The sequence below is a fragment of the Aulonocara stuartgranti genome (genome assembly GCF_965226115.1).
Source record: "Aulonocara stuartgranti genome assembly, chromosome: 7".
Lineage (NCBI taxonomy): Eukaryota > Metazoa > Chordata > Actinopteri > Cichliformes > Cichlidae > Aulonocara > Aulonocara stuartgranti.
Genome location: NC_138945.1, coordinates 20,100,408 through 20,117,621, shown reverse-complemented (window position 1 = coordinate 20,117,621; position 17,214 = coordinate 20,100,408). Strand labels below are relative to the sequence as shown.

At 40.7% G+C, this 17,214-nt stretch overlaps 1 protein-coding gene across 3 annotated transcripts in view; it reads left to right on the top strand.

Annotated features, from left to right (window-relative positions):
* Positions 1-11,913, top strand: part of ptpn13 (protein tyrosine phosphatase non-receptor type 13) — a 49,695-nt gene extending 37,782 nt beyond the window's left edge. For all 3 annotated transcript variants that reach the window (XM_082539656.1, XM_082539655.1, XM_082539654.1), the window contains 22 exons: positions 3-177; positions 1,874-2,088; positions 2,190-2,288; positions 2,372-2,742; positions 2,841-3,000; positions 3,110-3,265; positions 4,673-4,844; positions 4,995-5,205; positions 5,365-5,450; positions 5,662-5,723; positions 5,955-6,110; positions 6,377-6,542; positions 6,639-6,695; positions 6,796-6,899; positions 7,015-7,070; positions 7,164-7,261; positions 7,352-7,500; positions 7,588-7,678; positions 9,268-9,605; positions 10,000-10,215; positions 10,299-10,361; positions 10,463-11,913. In XM_082539656.1, the coding sequence (XP_082395782.1) occupies positions 3-177; positions 1,874-2,088; positions 2,190-2,288; positions 2,372-2,742; positions 2,841-3,000; positions 3,110-3,265; positions 4,673-4,844; positions 4,995-5,205; positions 5,365-5,450; positions 5,662-5,723; positions 5,955-6,110; positions 6,377-6,542; positions 6,639-6,695; positions 6,796-6,899; positions 7,015-7,070; positions 7,164-7,261; positions 7,352-7,500; positions 7,588-7,678; positions 9,268-9,605; positions 10,000-10,215; positions 10,299-10,361; positions 10,463-10,540 (3,279 nt within the window). In that variant the 3' untranslated portion in view covers positions 10,541-11,913. The remainder of the gene's footprint in view (positions 1-2; positions 178-1,873; positions 2,089-2,189; positions 2,289-2,371; positions 2,743-2,840; positions 3,001-3,109; positions 3,266-4,672; positions 4,845-4,994; positions 5,206-5,364; positions 5,451-5,661; positions 5,724-5,954; positions 6,111-6,376; positions 6,543-6,638; positions 6,696-6,795; positions 6,900-7,014; positions 7,071-7,163; positions 7,262-7,351; positions 7,501-7,587; positions 7,679-9,267; positions 9,606-9,999; positions 10,216-10,298; positions 10,362-10,462) is intronic.
* Positions 11,914-17,214: the final 5,301 nt, after the last annotated feature.

The window sequence follows — 17,214 nt, the reverse complement described above, 5'->3', positions numbered from 1 at the left end:
AGACAGTGCACTTGTTGCTGGAGAGGGGTCACGTACCTGCAAACAGCATCCACGCTCCCCTCACACCTAAGAACACTCCACCATCTGCCAGCACTGGCTACGACAGAAGTCCGACCAAGAACAAGGAGCAGACACTCGAAGCCAAAGAAAAACCAGAGTACAGCTTCATCACACAAGGTAAAGGATGTGGTGTGGTTTATTTTGGGATTGGAGATCCATTTTAACGCACCCTGTAATGCTTTTTCCTGTTTTCTGTGGTCTAATTTCAGTGGTCTAATTATCATTGAAAATGCACAGCAAAGTGCAGGTTGAGGGATTATCCTTTGACCTCTTTCGTAGCACTGCAACAAAGCTAGGTTCAGACATTTAATATTCATTAGGTGCCTTTTTTTTTTCCTGTGCAATTCAGTGAATTTCACGTGTTAAATGCATAAAGACTCTTTTACCCAGGCTCTCAGGGCACACCATGCTATTATTTTAATTTTAAGGTTTTTTTGTTTTTTTTTAAAATAGCCACTTATCTTTTCAACAGGCAGTTGCAGAGAGACAGATAACCACTTACTATGGCACCAAAAAGGGACTTTAGAATAACCTGACAGGCAGGTCTTTTGGCAGGTTCATACCTTCTTGCTCCAAGGCAACACATGCCCCACTCCGCTGCCCAGCTCTTTGATGTATTAACTTACCTGCATAACTAATCTAACTGCACCATCAAGTAAGTTAGGTTAGTTGGTTAATGTTCCACCCTCTTCTAGTTTAGTCATTGTAAAACGACTGTAGTTTCTATAATGCGGTTTTTCTGGGGGGTTTTTACCCTCACCTAGCACACGAATTACTTTTATACTGCAACCTGCAGCCACTTTTTAAAGCCCAGATAGATGCTTAAGAGGCGTTTTACAGTATTTTGTCCAAGGATGCTTCCACATACGGACGCAGTAGATCAAGCCACTGATCTTAGGAATAGTAGACAACCTCCTCTAACTCTTTTGCAACCATAAGCAATACGAGTTTGCTTTTCTGCAGGTGAGAATGTAAGGGTCCATCCAGCAGATGTAATGGAAATGAATAGTAATTCCTGTACTACTGGAGACTGTTTGCAAATGATTTAAAAAGAAAAAAAAGAGTAGTTTCAGACTTCTAAAGTAAATTTCTACATTATTGAACATATGTGATTTGACATTTACTTTATAGTTACTCTGAATAACAAATTATATTGTCTTCTTTTGCCAACAGCCATCTTGAGTTTTAAAAAGGCTAACAGACTTTTTAAGATATATGCACCATTTCTTTTTGATACTTGTGTCCACCTGTAAACAATCAAATTTGGTCATACAATGTATTATTTATTTTTTTTCGCAGTGTTACACCAAGACTTACATCAAGATCAAATGAGCATGTGTGTACAACCCATCGTTTGCACACTGCTGTTGTATTAGAGCTGAGTAGATGGGCAGAATCTACATAAATTGCTCTTCTGCAACAAGAGCTGGACTATCCTTTAGTTTTGTGCTCTCCCTAACTGGTTATAAATACAAGTTGGGAATGCACTTTTTGTTTTGTGTATCAGGCGTGTCCTGAAGTTGTATGTTTTTAGTCAGGTTCCTAATATACAATATACTAAATGTTTTACCAAATCAGACTATAAAATCCAGTTTTGAGCCCCCCACACCCCCAAAAGAACATCCTTTCCTTATATTTATTTGCATGTAATTTTAAGAGGTTGGGTACACCGTCTACAGGTTGTTAGTGTATTATATGGCTGTTATTATAATAAGCTATAATTCATTCTGGTTTTATATTTTATCTTATTCTGTGTGACCATTCATCGACCATCTATGGCAATAACTGCAAATTCATGTGTTCTGTTTCACAGATAATATGTTTGAGGTGTGCCTGCTGAAAAACACATCAGGGCTGGGTTTCAGTTTTAGCCGAGAGGAGAACATCCCCAACGAACCCCCTGGCTCCAGCATGGTGAGGGTTAAAAAACTGTTTCCTGGCCAGCCAGCCGCAGAAAGCGGTCGTATCAAAGTTGGTGATGTCATCTTGCGTGTCAATCAAACCCCACTCAAAGGACTCTCGCAACATGTATGTAATACACTTTGTCTCAGTTCCCATTCAAGAATCACATCAAAGTTATTTGATGTCATAATGTGTTTGAAATTGTGGTTCCTTTACATTTTGTGTAGGAGGTGATATCCGCTCTGAGAGGAACTGGTCAAGAGGTGACTTTGCTTCTCTGTAGACCTGAGCATGGCATTCTTCCTGAGATGGACACTGCAGCTTTGGTGAGTCACTTAATATTTTCCTCATCACTGAGAGTCTTTCAAGCATTAGTTGAAAACTTAAATTGAACCAAATTTCTTCCTAGACACCTAAGCCATCGCCTAGAAAGACACCAGGGACATTTGGAGAGCCCAGCTTGAACTTAGAAAGGCTCACGTCTGCTCCAGGGAGTAAGAAACAGGGCCCTGTGGAAGACGCCCTGGAGAGGCTGCTACACAGAACCCCTGGCCGACGCAACAGCTACAGCGACAGCACCGATGGGGATGAGGAGGTGGAAGAAGCTTTCAGCGCAGGCTCTGTGGAGAACAGCAGGCAGAACTGGGAGCGGAGTGTTTACCAGACCTCCGGTAGCAACCCGGGACTGGGACGCTACGACAGCAGTGGTCATCTGGATGACATGCACTCAGCTTTTTATTCCTCAAATCTATCAATGACAAGATCAGACCTCAGCAACCGGTAATTCATCTAATGTTAAATACTCGATTAGCATTATCAGTTATAAATGTGATTATTAGTGTTTTTGCTAAATTTTGGCTTTGTGGATGTTTGGTCAGGGGACTTTCATCCCCAGTGGGAACTGATCTGGAGTCATCCACTTTTCCGAAGGTGTCCTCCCTGTCTTCCCCAAGCCCAGATCCCCTGCCTCCTCCACTACCTCTGCCCTTGAACCTCACTGCACCTGGCAATGGACAGGATGGAGATGAATTCGTCCCAGTAAGAACTGAGGAAGGGAATCATAATCTAATCATTTTAGGGTTTCCACTAAAATGTGGATCAAGATGTTATTCCTGTTACTGAGGTTATGTGTTTTTGTTGTTGCTAGGAAGTAGAGCTACAGGTCTCTTTGGTGAAGTCAGAAAAGGGCAGCCTTGGCTTCACCCTCACTGAAGGCAATGATCATGGATGTTACATCCATGACATCATCCAGGATCCAGCCAAAGGAGATGGAAGGCTCAGGCCCGGGGACCGAATGATCACGGTATAAATTCCCATTATTCACTATGTGCCAAGGTGTGAAAAGCGTGTGGATTATCATTATCAACAGAGGTTTCAGGTGAAATCATTGTGAGACCTTGCCTCACCCTATTGTGTGACGTATTGAGATCAGCTGACGCAAGATGTAAGAGGGCGTTAACACACCTGGGAAGGGATTTCAAAACTGGATTATAGATGGCAGACAGCTGGTGTCGCAGGCCACCCCCTCTGTTCAAGGATGGTCATTCACATGGACATAGTTTGCAAGAGGAGTGAAAAAAGCCATCTATTGAAAGATTGACCTTTTTTCTTTTAGATGCAGAGTCTTGTCCTGTTGAGGTGGCTCTTCTGTCTTGTGCCATGTGTTTATGAGGTGGCTGTTTGGTTTTCCTGTTGTTTAGTATGTGTTTGGGAGTTTTGTCCTTGGCATGAGCCAGTTTTTGTCTGAGTGTGTGGCTGGGTTTTCGTGCTCGAAGATAATTTTCCTGAGCTTCTCTGACAAACCTGCTACATAAGGGATTGTCCGTTTGTCCTTCTGTTTCTCCCTAGTTGGTGACCTTCTTTACTGTGCATCTTTGCTGATTTGATGAAAGCCCAGTTGGGATAACCGCATGTTTTAAGAGTTTTCTCTACATGTGTGCGTTCCTTTCTTTTCCATCTGGCTTAGAAGGAATGTATTCTGCCCGGTGTTGCAGAGTCCTGTTTACTCCAAGTTTGTGTTCCAGAGGGTTGTGGGAGTCAAAAAGCAGGTACTTGTCTCTGTGTGGGGGCTAAACTTTAATGTTGAGGTTTCCATTCTCCTCAATGTGCACAGCATGGCCCAGAAATGGCAAACTGTTATCCTTTGTCTCCCCTGGTGACTTTGTTTCCACTGAGTTGATGTGAACAGCCTGCACCATGTATCAGTACCAGTGGCTAGGTGCTGTCCCTTTGAAAGAGCCAAGAACTTTACTTTCTACTAGCTCCATGTAAAGATTGGCTACATTGGAAGACACTGGGTAGGCCATGGCACATCCATGTTTTTGTCTGCAGAAACCCTTGTTGTATTTAAATGTATTTAAATTATGTGGTGCTAAGGCAGAGGTCTAATAGTGTGCAAATCTGATCGGGGTAAAACTAGTTCTGTTTTCTAAGAAGCTGTCTTGCTGTAGTTGATTTTCTGACAGTCTCCACTGCCTCAGTTGTAGGTATGCAACTAAAGAGTGAAACTACATCAATGGACACTATGGAAACTTAAAGAAGTCCAGTTGCTTTTCTTTCCAAGCTCCTTCGATTATTATGACCTGGATGACTGAGAACCTACACAGACATATAGAGGCGGTTATCAAGTACAAACTGGAAACAGTCTGGCTCTCTGTTCCTTTGTGTTTCCCAAACCATTATACATTGAATTAATGTTTTTTGTCTACAGGTGAATAACACTGATGTGAGCGATATGGGCCACACCGAGGTGGTCAATCTTGTGCGTGCTGCCCCTCGGGTGGTTGACTTGGTGGTAGGAAGGGTCTTGGAGGTTCCTAAACCCACCATAGAAGCTCATCTGCTGCCTGACATTTACTTCAAGATGAACCAAGAACCACTGGGTAAGAAACGACCTTGATTAAGAAAAGAAAATATCACTGGTGTGTCTCACATTAAGCCACTAAAGTCTTGAAAATCTTCCCAAAGGTTGCATCAGAAATTAGTTCTTAAGAATCAAATCTTAATATTTTTATTCTTTATTCATTCCCCAGGTTTGGTACTGGATGGTGGTAGTGACAGTTTGTACGGGATCTTATATGTGAAAGATATTCTTCCGGGTTCATTAGCCTCTAAAGAAGGAAGCTTAATGCCACTTGACCTAATCCACTACATCAATGGGGCCCCTACCCAGGACCTGACTCTCAGTGAGAGCACTAGGCTATTGGAGCACTCCCCCAGTGAACTCACGCTAAAAGCCACAAGGTAGTCTACACTAAAAAAGAATAACATCTATCCTTTGTGAATTTTTTTTTTGGTGCTTGTTTTTATGTTTTTTGTCTTAATAGCATTGCACATTACAGAAAATACAAGATCTTAACAATAATCTCGGTAACTTTTATTTTCTTTTATTTACTCTAACAGGGATGGAAAGCCAGTTTGTCCTATGCAGAAAAGGCTTTCTTTTCTCAACAACAATGTTAGCACGACGGTTTCATCCACCATGAATGGTATGCTTTATAATCTAAAGAAATGTGACTTACAGGTGCTCTGATAAATCGATCTAAATAAGAATAGATTTACTCATATCAAGTTTCTTACTTGCCAAATATTTAAAGATGGTGTGAAAACTTTATTTTAAAAAGGGGATGATAATAAAAACTCGATAAACCAAAGTAATAATGGGATAAGCGTAACTGCAACTTTTGTTTTCTGTTTAAGGGTTCCTTAAAGGGGAAGAATTAAGAGATACAGAAGGTCTCGCAGCACTTTGTCCTTTAGAGGTGAGTTTTTTTTGTTTGTTTTTTTAATTATGTTGGTGCCTGGGGGTGAAAACATGTTCTTGTGTTGGTTATGTTTTGCCAAGCAAACAGCTATGAAATATGTCGGTGGAGTTCATCAGGTGTTATTGTTAATGGAACGCAGACAGTTACCCAACCAACAAAAAAAGTAACTTGCTGAAGTGTTGAATGACAAATCAAAGGTGACTCCACATTTGTTTGCTGAAAACGCAGGAAGAGATCATAAAGGTAGATCTGGAGAAGCCGCCGTCAGGAGGTCTGGGGTTTTCCGTAATTGGAGGGGAGAGAGGGATCTTTGTTAAATCCATCACACCAGGAGGAGTAGCAGAGTCCTCAGGCAAGCTGCAAGTAGGAGACAGGCTGCTTAAAGTGAGTGTTTTTGGACTTGGAATGTGCTTTGTTAAACAAAACACATTACATTGTGATTTACTTGTAGATTTATTTTTTTTGTTGTTGTTTTTAACATGAATCTCTTAAATTCTGTGTTGTAATAACACAGAATTTAAAATAATTTAAAAAAGCATTTTCTTTTTGTGAATATTTTGTAAATAATTGGCTACAAAGTAAAGAAAGGATTTTCTGTGGATTTTCTGAGACTGTATACAGCCCTGACTGACTGGCTCTCCGTCTTGTAGGTGAATGAAGAGCTAATGACAGGTGTGTCCCATACCAAAGCTGTCACCACCATCCGTAAAACTAAAGGCCTGGTGCATCTTATTGTATCCAGACCACCAGACCAGAACCCAAACACATACCTGGCCTCTCTACCCATCAACTCCGACAAGTGCAATGGAAATACTGGTAAAATCATGCACTTGTATTTTTTAAACTTTTGTCTCATGAGTGTATTTTTCTTTCTGAATATTTTCTAAAGCAACCTGCTCGTGTTTATTTCAGGTCTGAGTGGCGACAGTAGCATGAAGACTAAGCTGTGTCCTGTCATACCACCTATAGGTATAGCACACACAGGCTGCAGAATGAACTGGAAAGTTATAAATGTGTAAAAAAAAAACAAACAACAAAACAACATAAACTACATTCCCATATTTCACAGACTATGATGATGAACTAGGAGAGAGGAGAGAGACCGAGCAGGGCACAGAGCTTTCGGAGGACACGGACGGCGATGGCTCTTCTTTACCAGAAGATTCTCCTGAGGTACAAATCAAACTCACCATTTGAGAAACCACAGAAACAACCGTCTGCTTTTTCTGATGTTGTTTTGTTTGTGTCATTTGATTTTTGTTTGTTTGTTTGTTTGTTTTTACTGCAGAACTCCCGAAAGGTGAGATGGAATGAGGAAAGTGTTGACAATCCACACAATGAAAAGTACGATTTTACTTTTTAGATGTGCACTCATCAGATTTAAGGTTGTACATCATTTATATTAAGACCTCTTGGCTGTTTGTGTTGAACCAACAGCTACCTGCAGATGAGTGCTGGGCAGCCAGACGATGATGAAATCACGTGGGGAAGCGATGAACTGCCAATTGAAAACATGAACTCAAAGTCAAAAGATGGTAGGAGTCAGTGTCTCAGACAATACATGTAAATAATTGTCATAAGTTACTTACAAAACTTTTAATTCCCTCGTTTATGTCTTCGCACAGACGGGCCAATCATCACAGAGGACGAGCTGACCTCTTTGCCCCTTGTCAGAGTGGTCCCTGAAGGCCAGTACACGGGACAAAAGCTCAACAGTGTGGTTCGCATGATGAGGGGACTTTTGGAACAGAAAGTGCCTCTACAGGAGTTTGAAGTATGACTCTTTGAATTTCATTGCCAAAGAATAAATCACAATAGTTTTCATTAGATTTTTCTGAATATCCATTTTCCGTTCTGGCAGAATCTTCAGAATCTCCAGCCGCTGGACGACTGTTTGATCGGTCAGACGAAGGAGAACAAGAAGAAGAATCGCTATAAGAATATTGTCCCCTGTAAGAAAAACTAGCAGTTCCCTATGTGATTACTATTAATAACATGGACTATGAACTGTATATGAACGATGGTTGTAGCCACTGTGACATCACCCACTGGTTTGTAGACTACTGTTGTGAAATGTCAGCTTGAGCATTTTAGCGGTTCCTGTCTTGGTCCATGTGTGACAAACGAAGTGTGGATCTGAAAGCAAAGTCCCTGTCAGAGTAATTGGAATCAGATAATGATACTAACCCAACATATAGTATTGAATTTCAAATATATTGTCACATTACAATAGCATATATTGCAATATTTCAACCCTTTCACAAACCTTCTTCAACGTCACCCTTGACTTCACTGTAGAGAAGTGTCGCACACTTGGCTTCCTATTTTTTTTTAACATGCAGTTCCCTATTCATTTTTTTTCTCAGTGTTGTGTGGATGCAGATATTTTCACATAAAATAGGTGATTTCTTGACTTCCTCTAAATTGGAACCTAGATTTGTCAAACTAAGTGTGCCCAGTGTTGGTTGGTTTTTCGGTTGAGCTGATTACCTCGCTATTCTCAGCAGGCTTTGGCAGTTTGTGACATGAGCCCTTATACTCGTATTATCTCAAGAGTATTTTACTTTGATCTGGACCTCATTTTAAATATTCCAACCTTTTTGTTTTTTTTGTTTTGGTTCTTTTTTTAGGAAATTCCAAAATAGGTCCATATTCAGATATAGACAGCACTTTCCTGATTTCTTTCTTTGATACCTCCATTATAGTTTTACCAACTTCGTCCCGCATGCTGAATGCTATTTTGGATTGAAAAAGTAATTGAGTTATTATACTAGTACTAAAGAGTTATAATTTTATTGACATTTTATATAATAAGATCCTAATATTTGGTGTCCCTATATCGATACAAGTGGAGGAGTTTAAGTATCTCGGGGTCTTGTTCAGAGCGATGGGAGAAGGAAGCAGGAGATTGACATACGGATTGCTCTACTCTGAGCCGCTGCTCCTCCACATCGAAAGGAGCCAGTTGAGGTGGTTTGGGCATCTGACAACGATGCCCCCTGGGCGAGATTTTCGGGCATGTCCCACCGGGAGGATGGCCCGGGCAGACCCAGGACACACTAGAGAGATTATATCTCTCGGCTGGTTTAGGAACGTCTTGGTGTTCCCCCAGATAAACTGGAGGAGGTGGCTGGGGAGAGGGAGGTCTGGGCTTCTCTGCTTGGGCTGCTGCCCCTGCGACCCAGCCCCAGATAAGCGGAAGAAAATATAGTATTATGATACTATGCTTTATCAGTTCCCTCTTCCCCACACCTAGACACTCCACACTTTTAAGATGTAGAGACTTGTCATATGCAAAGTAGTCCCATCTTAAAATAAACTTTCTCTATTAAATAAGACTGACAACTGAAACCACAAAGTTGTCCATAAAATGTTTACTGTCCCCTCATGCTCCAACCACAGCACTTGTGTCTCTTCTCATGGTCTGAGGCTACATCCTCTTTTATTACAGTACATCTACTGTACTTTAATGGCTTTTTTTAGTACTTTTTTCTCTGAATTCAAATTTTAATCCTGAAACTTTTCATGACGTCTCTTCTAGTTGACACAACTCGTGTTGTCCTCGGCAAAGACGGAGGCTACATCAACGCCAACTTCATTAATATGTCGGTGAAGGACGAGAACTTCATGTACATTGCCTGTCAAGGACCCTTACCCACTACTCTGGGGGACTTCTGGCAGATGGTGTGGGAGCAGAAGTCCAATGTGATTGCAATGATGACCCAGGAGGTTGAGGGGGGGAAAGTCAAATGTCAGCGGTACTGGCCAGACACGCCGAGGACGGCAGAGATGGTGGATGACAGATTACAGATAACACTTATCAAAGACCAGCACCTGGACAACTTCGTCATCCGTGTCATCGAGGTCAAAGATGTCCAGGTAAATATGTATCATGTATATCGGTGTATAGATCGATTGTGCAGATAATTTAAGACGGGGATGTCAAACTTTACATAGCAGTTTAGTTTGTAGGTTTATTTTAGTTAAAATGTTTTTTCACATCAAGTTTAATTTTTTAGTTTTATTAATATCAGACTATTACTGTGGTGTAATATGAATGCTAATTAGGGGTGATGGGTCTTATGTTTTACAGCTTTCGCTATTGATAAAGTCCAAAATCTACACACTCTTAATTTTCCAAAGCAGACCAGTGGGCCGGATTGGACTCTTTGCTGGACTGTTTCTCACCCTCTGGCCTTATGTTTGACATCCCTAATTTAAGATGTTTCTACTTGAATTGTCCACATTGACATATGAGTTTCCTTCTTTCCAGACTAATGAAAACCAGATTGTTACTCATCTAAACTACACTGGATGGCCCGACCATGGGACACCTTCACAACCTGAGCAGCTGCTCACGTTCATATCCTACATGCGGCACGTTCATCAGTCGGGGCCTATAATCACACACTGCAGTGCAGGCATTGGTCGTTCAGGGACCCTCATCTGCATTGATGTGGTTCTGGGTCTCATCAGTAAAGATGCAGATGTCAGTATTTTTCATCTTATAAATTTAATAATAACTTTTTTCAGTATCACTTCTAATCTCCTTTTTTCTTTTTCTTTTGGTAGTTTGATATTTCAGACGTTGTCAGGAACATGAGGCTTCAGAGACAAGGAATGGTTCAAACAGAGGTGACTTGGTTTTAAGCTTAGTAGCATTTACACATCTTAGTAGCTCCCAAGCTTTCCCTCACATTTCCCTCTTTTTTTTTTTTTTTCTTTTCCTTTTTCAGGAGCAGTATATTTTCTGCTATCAAGTGATCCTCTATGTCCTCCGATGCCTTCAAGCAGAAGAAAACATCTCAGGATAGTAGAAACCCTGAATCGCTGTCATGTGGAGGCTGGATGACTCTTTGATGAAAGCAAAATAAAAAATGAGAATTGCCAAATTACACTACAAGTTTTGTTTTTCTTTTGTTTTTTATTGCCTTAATCTATTTGATAGCTCAAGAGTAAATCCTTTAGAAGAAGTATATTTTTTACCTGTCCGCCCTCCCCTCCCCCTCTGGCTGCTATTTCCTTTTAGTACATCTATAAGAACTGCTGATTGTCATTGTAATTATCACGCACGAGAGTACATTGATGTGGGCGGGGGGGTGTTCAGATTTTTGGATACCCTAAAATAATTATAATATGATCAGCGATTTTCTATTTTATGTGGAACAATATTATGTACTTTGAAGCCTATTTTGATGCTGGAACATGCCTTGACAGAATACTATGTCAGTATTTGCTATGTAAATCTATTATACAGTAAACTGCTCACTTCCTGAGGCAAATGATGAAATTAAAAGTGTACATATTCATCTCCTGAAAAATTAAACTGGATACGTTTTAAATAACATGTAGAGGAATATTTCTTTTTTGGGGGTAAAAAAATGAAATATTTTACTTTGCCTTTTTTTTGTCTTTTTTTTTTTTTTTAAAGTACATAAATCATTTTAGCATACTTTTGAGAATATTTGTCAGCCTAAATGTGTGCATTTTGTTCTGTCTATAAAAAGATGCCATCACATACTAAACATCACCCGTAGAAGCATTAACCTAACGTGACTTTTCCTTATTTGCTTATTAATAAACACCACTGGAGGGAGAGATTACAGCTTGTATAACTGTGGGTTACTAGAACGACTACATCTGCGCTCCACACAGTTCCTGCACAATTACGGAATAATAAGGATCTTGATGTTGAATCTCTATGGAGGCTATTGACTTTTCAAGAGATAATTAAAGCTGTAGTTTGAGATCAGAGAGCAGACCTCTTTAAACTGTGATTCCAAAATCAACCGTATAAGTAAGTCAACAGTTCAGTGGTCTTCAACAGAGATTACACATTCGAGCCCTTACATTGTGTTAACTGTCTGATGACTCCATTGCAATGTTTGTCTTACAGGTTCTCATGTAATGTATGCCCATACTCTTTATGTAGTGATTCATCTAAAATGCCCTGATTTAATCTACTTGCCTACATCCAGCTCAAGCAGGAGGTATTGGAGCAGAGATGGCTTGTCTTTTACCAGTTTTTAACCACCGTGTGGTGCCAAAATTCAGTGTTTTATAATTGTAAAACAATTCTGGAAATATTGCTATGTGTTCAAACATATTCATGATTGTTTTAAATGGCTGTTTAGTTACCCAGATATGCAAAATAAAGCTTATATTGCCCAATACATACTGGACAGCATTTTTATGGTTGCCTCAAGGCTGGTTTTTCTTATAGGCATACTGTTAAAATGTTTCATTGGCACATGTAATTCTGTAAAAGAGAGGCTTCCCATTGTGTTGTTGACCCAGGGCAATTATCCAAAAGTGTCCAATAAATATTGTTTATATCTCATTGTTAATGCCGTTACTATTTCAGTCAATATTAAGTGCAGTGGTGTTATTTACCTCTCACAGATCATGGTTCAATGACGATCTAATTCTAAATTAGTCAAAACCTGACTTGATATTTAGCAAACGAGTCACTGACATTCTAGTGGGCCCTGACGCTGTCTTTATTATGTTTAATGGAGAAATTCCAGTTCCCTCATTTGGTATATAATCATCAGATTCAGAATTAATATCATTATGGCCTTCATCTTCAGACACAGCTTCATCCTCTATCACCAAAGTTGAGTTCCAGAGCTTTCGACTTTACTTCTGCTGCTCATTTTGTAAACTCTGACAGACCAGTGTGTCACATCTAGCTGCAGAGTATAATGTTGTTAGAGTCCTCTGGGTGTGAGCACACAACCCTCACCCACCTGGTATTCAAACCTTATGTTTGCAAGGAGCAGCCAGCCAGGAAGATGACCTAGAGTGGCTTGTTTCAGAGTATGAACTGAGGGAACTCCACCAATACCCAGTGTAAGAAAGATAAGGTTACTCAATTGTGAATTATGCAAATCAGAGCCAGCCTGCGCATGAGCACACTAACCAGCTGCTTTGGGAGCGGGATTATAAGCATTACAATAATACTTAGGCGTTAAATTCTTTTACTTTTTTGCCCTTTTGTATATTTCAAGAACAAAACATTTAACTTGTTTTCAACATTTTATTTTCTGTAGTTTCATTGTATGTCGTTGTTGTACACAGGCGTTTACCAGAAGTTGCCCATTTGTCATAACTCACCCCATATACCATCTCAGATGCACTAGAGGTGTTTTTGTTTCTCTGTAGATCTGATGAAATGAATCAAGGACAGGCTTAATAAATGTAGGTTAAGCCATTCACACTGGCGATTATATAGCCAAATACTACATGGCAGCACATCATGGGAGTGACTGAAAGAGTGTCTGGTATTGAGAGTACTATCTTGATACCAGACGTGGGGGAATCACATGCGTAACACGAACAGAGGCATATTGGATTTGTACCCTTAAGCCCACCAGTTATCCTGGTCTTAATGAGGAGGAGTTCTCTGTTTTTTTTGTTATTTTGTTTTTACAATTACCTTGGTCCTTTATTAGGGTCATTGTTTTTGTAGTCGAATAGGTTGACCTAGTCTTTACTAATGGTGCTATATGTTTAGCATTACTGCTGTTGTATCTATTGAACTCACATCCTGGGCCATCTGACCTCAGGAATTCGCATGATAAGGTGGGGCCAGGTTTCACAATGAACTCACCCGAAACTCTGGCTGATTGGGACCCACACCCAGTTTCACACCTTGGCTCAGGCGATTAGAGGATCATCAGGGGGTCCTTTTGTCCCTCTGTGGGGGGAAACTCCCACTAGGTTTATATCTGGGACTCTCCACCATTTGACCTTAGAACTGAAGAAGCTTCTCGGATGAGAGGTGAAACGTCTTCAAGCAACTTAAAGAAGTCCAGACGCTTTTCTTTGCAAGCTCCTTTGACAACAAGAAAACACTTTCTCTGTTTATTCTGCTGTCTCTGGTGCTCATCTGCAGAAGTGATGAGTATCTCAGCCTTCCACAGAGTTAGCCTTTTGTTCTCTTAATTTATATGATATAATTGACTTTAAGATCAGTTGTTTGATCTTTTCACTCCATCTCTCCTGTTTTATTTCTCCCTGATCTCACTTGCTACAGTGACTACAATAAAAACATCACGTTTCTGGAACAGCACATATGTGCATGCTCAATACAAATCTCACTGCCAGTAAGGACCTCGGTCACAAAGAGAAAACCTCAACATATAATATACACAATACATAAATCACAGCTGTCATAATGTGTACCAAAATTAGGGATTAATACTGTCTTCTTAGTCGTTACAACACTTTCTGTCACCTAGAGCAGTTTAATGTCTCCAGACCAGCCTTAAAGAAGTGCTCACTGATCTTTGAAAATGAATACACTGTGAGTGTGTGAACAAATGTAATTGTTCTCAAGCCCCATGGATACAATCATAGTCTAACTGTACACTGCAATGTAGTGCAAATAATCAAGCATATATACTGCAGTTAAGAAAAGAGGCAGAGAGGTCTGTGAGCAGGGACCTTTAAAAATGCTAAATTTTCGGTTTTATCTTTTACCAGAATCACACTCTTACTTTTCTGTGTTAATGTATTTTAAGCTAATTGTACCTTCTGTACAGTTTCCTACTAATGGCAAGAAAGTGAAACTGGAATGTGCTAAAAATAGAGAATTGTCCTTTAAAGTGAATCTAAATATTTTCATTCCTCTGTCTAAAAGAAGCTTCATCTCCTCTCTCTGTTTATACCAACTCTCTTGTCTGATTGGCTTTTGGTGACTCAGATTTGAAGTTTGCCAAACAGAAAAATGAATATTATTTTCACTGAATGTTTTCTACCAGTAAATATTTTTCAAACATTTGTTTCCAGTTTCTGTCTTTCCATGTGTTGTCCCTTAATCTGAACTGGACCCAAATGAAGCAGAGTGTAATGACCTCCTATGAGCCATCCTGTCACAGTGAGTGTAAGCTTCAGCATAAAATACTGGCTCTGTGATTTACAATGTGAGCTATTCATGGTGGCCTAAAACAAACTGTGTGCGTGCTCTTGTTGTTAAGAGGAATCATCCTGCGAAGCCAGAAGTCAGTGTCACCTCTGTTTCCTTTTTGTCCAAAGTGAACAGTCGTGAAAAGATCAATTCATACAGAAGTGAAGTGCAGTGGAAGCAGCAGGATCAGTCATGGATGCACCAGTTTGTTTGCAGTCCGTTTTGTGGAACTACCAGGGAGCCTGGAGTGACTGGAGCCCCACTGGATTATCACCAGTAGGAAGAGAGAAAAAAAAAACTAACCATGTAGAACCTTTTTGTAGAATCGTTGCAAATTTTCCATCACCCACTGGATGTGATCTGAGAATATTTATACAATACTTACGCAAGAATGCTGTTTGTTGACTTCAGCTCAGCATTCAGTACAGCTATTCCCTCCAAGCCGATCACCAAACTTGTGGATCTTGGAATCAGCACCTCCATCTGTAACTGGATCATGGACTTTCTGACCAACAGACCCCAGCATGTTAGGTCAGGCCATAACTGCTTTACCACCATCACACTCAACACTGGCACTCCACAGGGCTAGAGGGAAGAGGTAAAGCACCTAGCTGCTTGGTGCTGACATTAACCTGCTTCTGAGTACCAGCAAAACCAAAGAGCTCATTGAGGACTTCACGAGAGAGAAGATAAATGGCATCTAAATCTACATAAATGGCACAGCTGTTGACGGGTCTCCAGCTTCAAGTTCTTGGGGACCCACATCTCTGAGAATCTGACCTGGTCAACTAACATCTCCAGCCTAGTCAAGAGGGTCCATCAGCACCTCTTTTTCTTGAGAGCACTGAAGAAGAACCACATACTGACATACTGAGTAACTTCTACCGCTGTGCAATAGAGAGCATCCTGACCAACTGTGTCACAGTCTGGTATGGGAATTGCTCTGTTGCTGACCACAAGGCACTGCAGTGGGTGGTGAAAACCGCCCAATGCATCATAGGGACTCCACTTCCTGCCATTGCGGAGGTCCATAAGAAGATATGTCATTCTCAGGGACTCCTCTCATCCTGTCAATAAACGCTTCCAGCTTCTCCCCTCCAGAAGGTGCTACAGGACCCTTCAGACTAAAACCAGCAGGTTTAGAAACAGCTTCTTCCCCACAGCTGTCACCCTACTGAGCTCAGTCTCCTGCTGAACCTTTCCATCCACACTCACTTAACCCTTCTACACTCCTCCTCCCAGGGACCATGATCATTTCATTCTCAACATTCACTGTATGCTCACATTGGTTAATGCTATAGTTTTAGGACACTGACATAGTATAGTCTCCTTTATACTGCGTACGTACACTGTTCACTATTATAGTCTGTTCAGAGAGCTACGCTTCCACTACTGTAGATATATTCATAGTGCTCTGTAGATCTGTTTATCCACACGCTACATCTGTATATATGTAGCACATCTGTATATTTGTTCATAGTAAACCTCTATATCTGCCCCGTCTGTATAGCAATATAGAACATCTGTATGCTGTACATTTGTCTGTAGTTCAGCTGTATTGTTGGTCTCTCTGTACATAATCTGTTCATAACTATTCCACCATTTATACTACATGTATCTGTATATATCAGTACATCTGTATATTTGCTCTCTACTTAACTTACTTGTATACAGTCTTCTCTTGTTTTGCACTTACTGCTCTTGCACTTCTGATTAGATGCAAACTTTATTTCGTTACCCTGTATGTATACATGTGTAATGACAATAAAGTTGAATTCTAAATCCTATCCTAAATATTCAAATAAATCACAGCTACAGGAGAAGTTTTCAGAAGTGATTTAATTTATTTGCCAGGGCAGAGGCTGGAGCAAAGCAAAGACATTTAGTGGGGTCCAGACCTCAGACAGTCATATGCAAAATATTTGAATTCAGACGTTAATAATTAAATGAAGGGTAAATAAGTAAAGATGGGACTGAAGCGAGGGAGAAAGAAAAAGTGATGTTAAAGTTTCTTCTCAAAGGCAGCAGCTACAGTGAGCCAGGGTAGTGTGAAATCTGAGAAGCTCAACACTGATCAATTTAGGCTCCCGAATCTAGATTCAGGCATGTGCAGTTGTGAAGAGGCCAGTAAAGAGAGCATGGAGACAGCATCAACATGACTGATAGGCATGATGAAAAGCCTGAGGGCAAGGACGAGAATGAGGGAGAAAATAAACAAAAGGCAGTTTTTCAGAGGCTGTTTGGAAGGAGCAGAGGTGTGTTTGGGAAGTTTATTCAGGTTTGTTCTGATTATGAAGCAGCAGGCTAACCGCCTGGAGCCTCCCAGCTTGGATTCAGGTGGATCCAGCGGTGGAGAAGAGGAGCAGCAGTGCTTTACTATACTCCCTGCCCTCTCTTACCACAACTGCCTTTGAACTTGCCTGGCCTGGCCAGGTCTGAGTCCAGCTTTGCAACTCCAGCCACTACGATTTGCTCTGATGTCTACAGGCAGGTCAGTGGAGCCCTCTGGTGATGGATACATGCCAGTGAAACAGGAGGAGACCTGACAACAGACAGCAGGTTTAACTAGCAGGACGA